Source organism: Corvus brachyrhynchos, unplaced genomic scaffold, assembly GCF_000691975.1.
Source record: "Corvus brachyrhynchos isolate BGI_N302 unplaced genomic scaffold, ASM69197v1 scaffold706, whole genome shotgun sequence".
Taxonomy (NCBI): domain Eukaryota; kingdom Metazoa; phylum Chordata; class Aves; order Passeriformes; family Corvidae; genus Corvus; species Corvus brachyrhynchos.
Genome location: NW_008238371.1, coordinates 370,946 through 372,206, shown reverse-complemented (window position 1 = coordinate 372,206; position 1,261 = coordinate 370,946). Strand labels below are relative to the sequence as shown.

Sequence of the window (1,261 nt, the reverse complement as noted above, 5' to 3'; positions counted from 1 at the left end):
CACAGCTTCCACAGTTTGTTTCCAGTGCTCCCACTGCCTCTCCCCAGTGACCACTCCAGGGATGCTGGTACCACTGTGATGGATCCACTAGAGACCCCAGGTGACTGACAGATGCAGACAAATTATTAACACCACAGCTGCTGCAAGACATCAGCAGCTCACTGCTTGTCACATAAAGCCCTGCACGACAGAGTGTGAGATCCCAGGACACTGCTGGGAACCTGAAGCCCACGGGGGAAGGAGAAGAGAGCAGCAGACCGCCCCCTCCGTGGCCCTGGGGCGAGCGTGGCGCTGGCAGCACGGCGGCCATTCCACAAGCAGAGTGTGGCTCCTCCGTGATGGCCGAGCCCGCAGTGATGGCCTGGGGCACTGATCTGCTTTCCGACAGTTCCGTGTGCCCGCGGCTCACAGGCGCCGATGTTCCCTGATCTCCCTTAACACAGCAATAGGCGAGATGTTGCCAGGTTACAAGAGGGGTTTATTCTACTCCTCTGCTTGAAATTCTTGTCTAGGGGCTGTGAATTTTCTGGCAAGACTGCAAACAAGACAGAATCAGATCAGAAACAAAATTCTACCCTCATCCAACATTAAAAACAAGCACAGAAAAGACACTGCATTGACTAGCAATGAAGGGCAAGCCATGAAGATCACATGGCCTTCTGAACATGGAGATGAAGACAGTGACCTCCACTGATTTTTAGGGTCACCCCAATCTAAGAGCTAGTGTGTGGCAATAGCCCTAGGAATCACAGAAACTTAGGGAGGATGACCATTGTTATCAATTCCCCCTCTCAGCGCCTCAAAAGGAATATGCCAAGCAAATCAACATAGCCATGCCTCGTTCTGTGCTGGAACAATTCCTCAGGTTCTAGCTGAACTAAAGGCACGTATAATCTGGAACCAACTGCTGCGTGTCTGGTGGACATGGCAATGTCAGGTTAACTTGATCGGGAGGGGTTTTTCCAACGTAAACGACTCTAAATTCTACATGCCAGCATGACTGGCAAGGCAGCATCCAGCTGGTACCTGCCATGATTTTAGACCCCGGACTCACACAGAAATGTTGGCTCCCATCATGTGAGCCCCTTCCCTGCTCCCGGCAGACACCGTTCATTTTCCTCACAGTCTGCACTAGCTGTTGGGGCCGCACTGGCCGGCGGTCCCAGCAGTCCCAGCCCGTGCGGCTGTTTCCCCCCCACCTCGCGGGAAGCCGTGCGGGCCCTCACCGCGCGAAACGGCACTAAGCACGGGCCGCCGCGGC

The 1,261-nt window shown here is 54.4% G+C and overlaps 1 protein-coding gene across 2 annotated transcripts in view; it reads right to left on the bottom strand.

The window, feature by feature from the left end:
* Window positions 1-1,261, bottom strand: part of LOC103617009 (SWI/SNF-related matrix-associated actin-dependent regulator of chromatin subfamily D member 3) — a 79,152-nt gene that overhangs the window by 55,271 nt on the left and 22,620 nt on the right. Inside the window, exon 1 of one of the 2 annotated variants that reach the window (XM_017736317.1) lies at window positions 1,055-1,129. The exons of the other annotated variant lie outside the window; for it this stretch is intronic. Within the exon in view, the coding sequence (XP_017591806.1) occupies window positions 1,055-1,114 (60 nt within the window). The 5' untranslated portion in view covers window positions 1,115-1,129. Of the gene's footprint in view, window positions 1-1,054; window positions 1,130-1,261 lie in introns of those variants that run through there. 2 annotated transcript variants of the gene reach the window in all.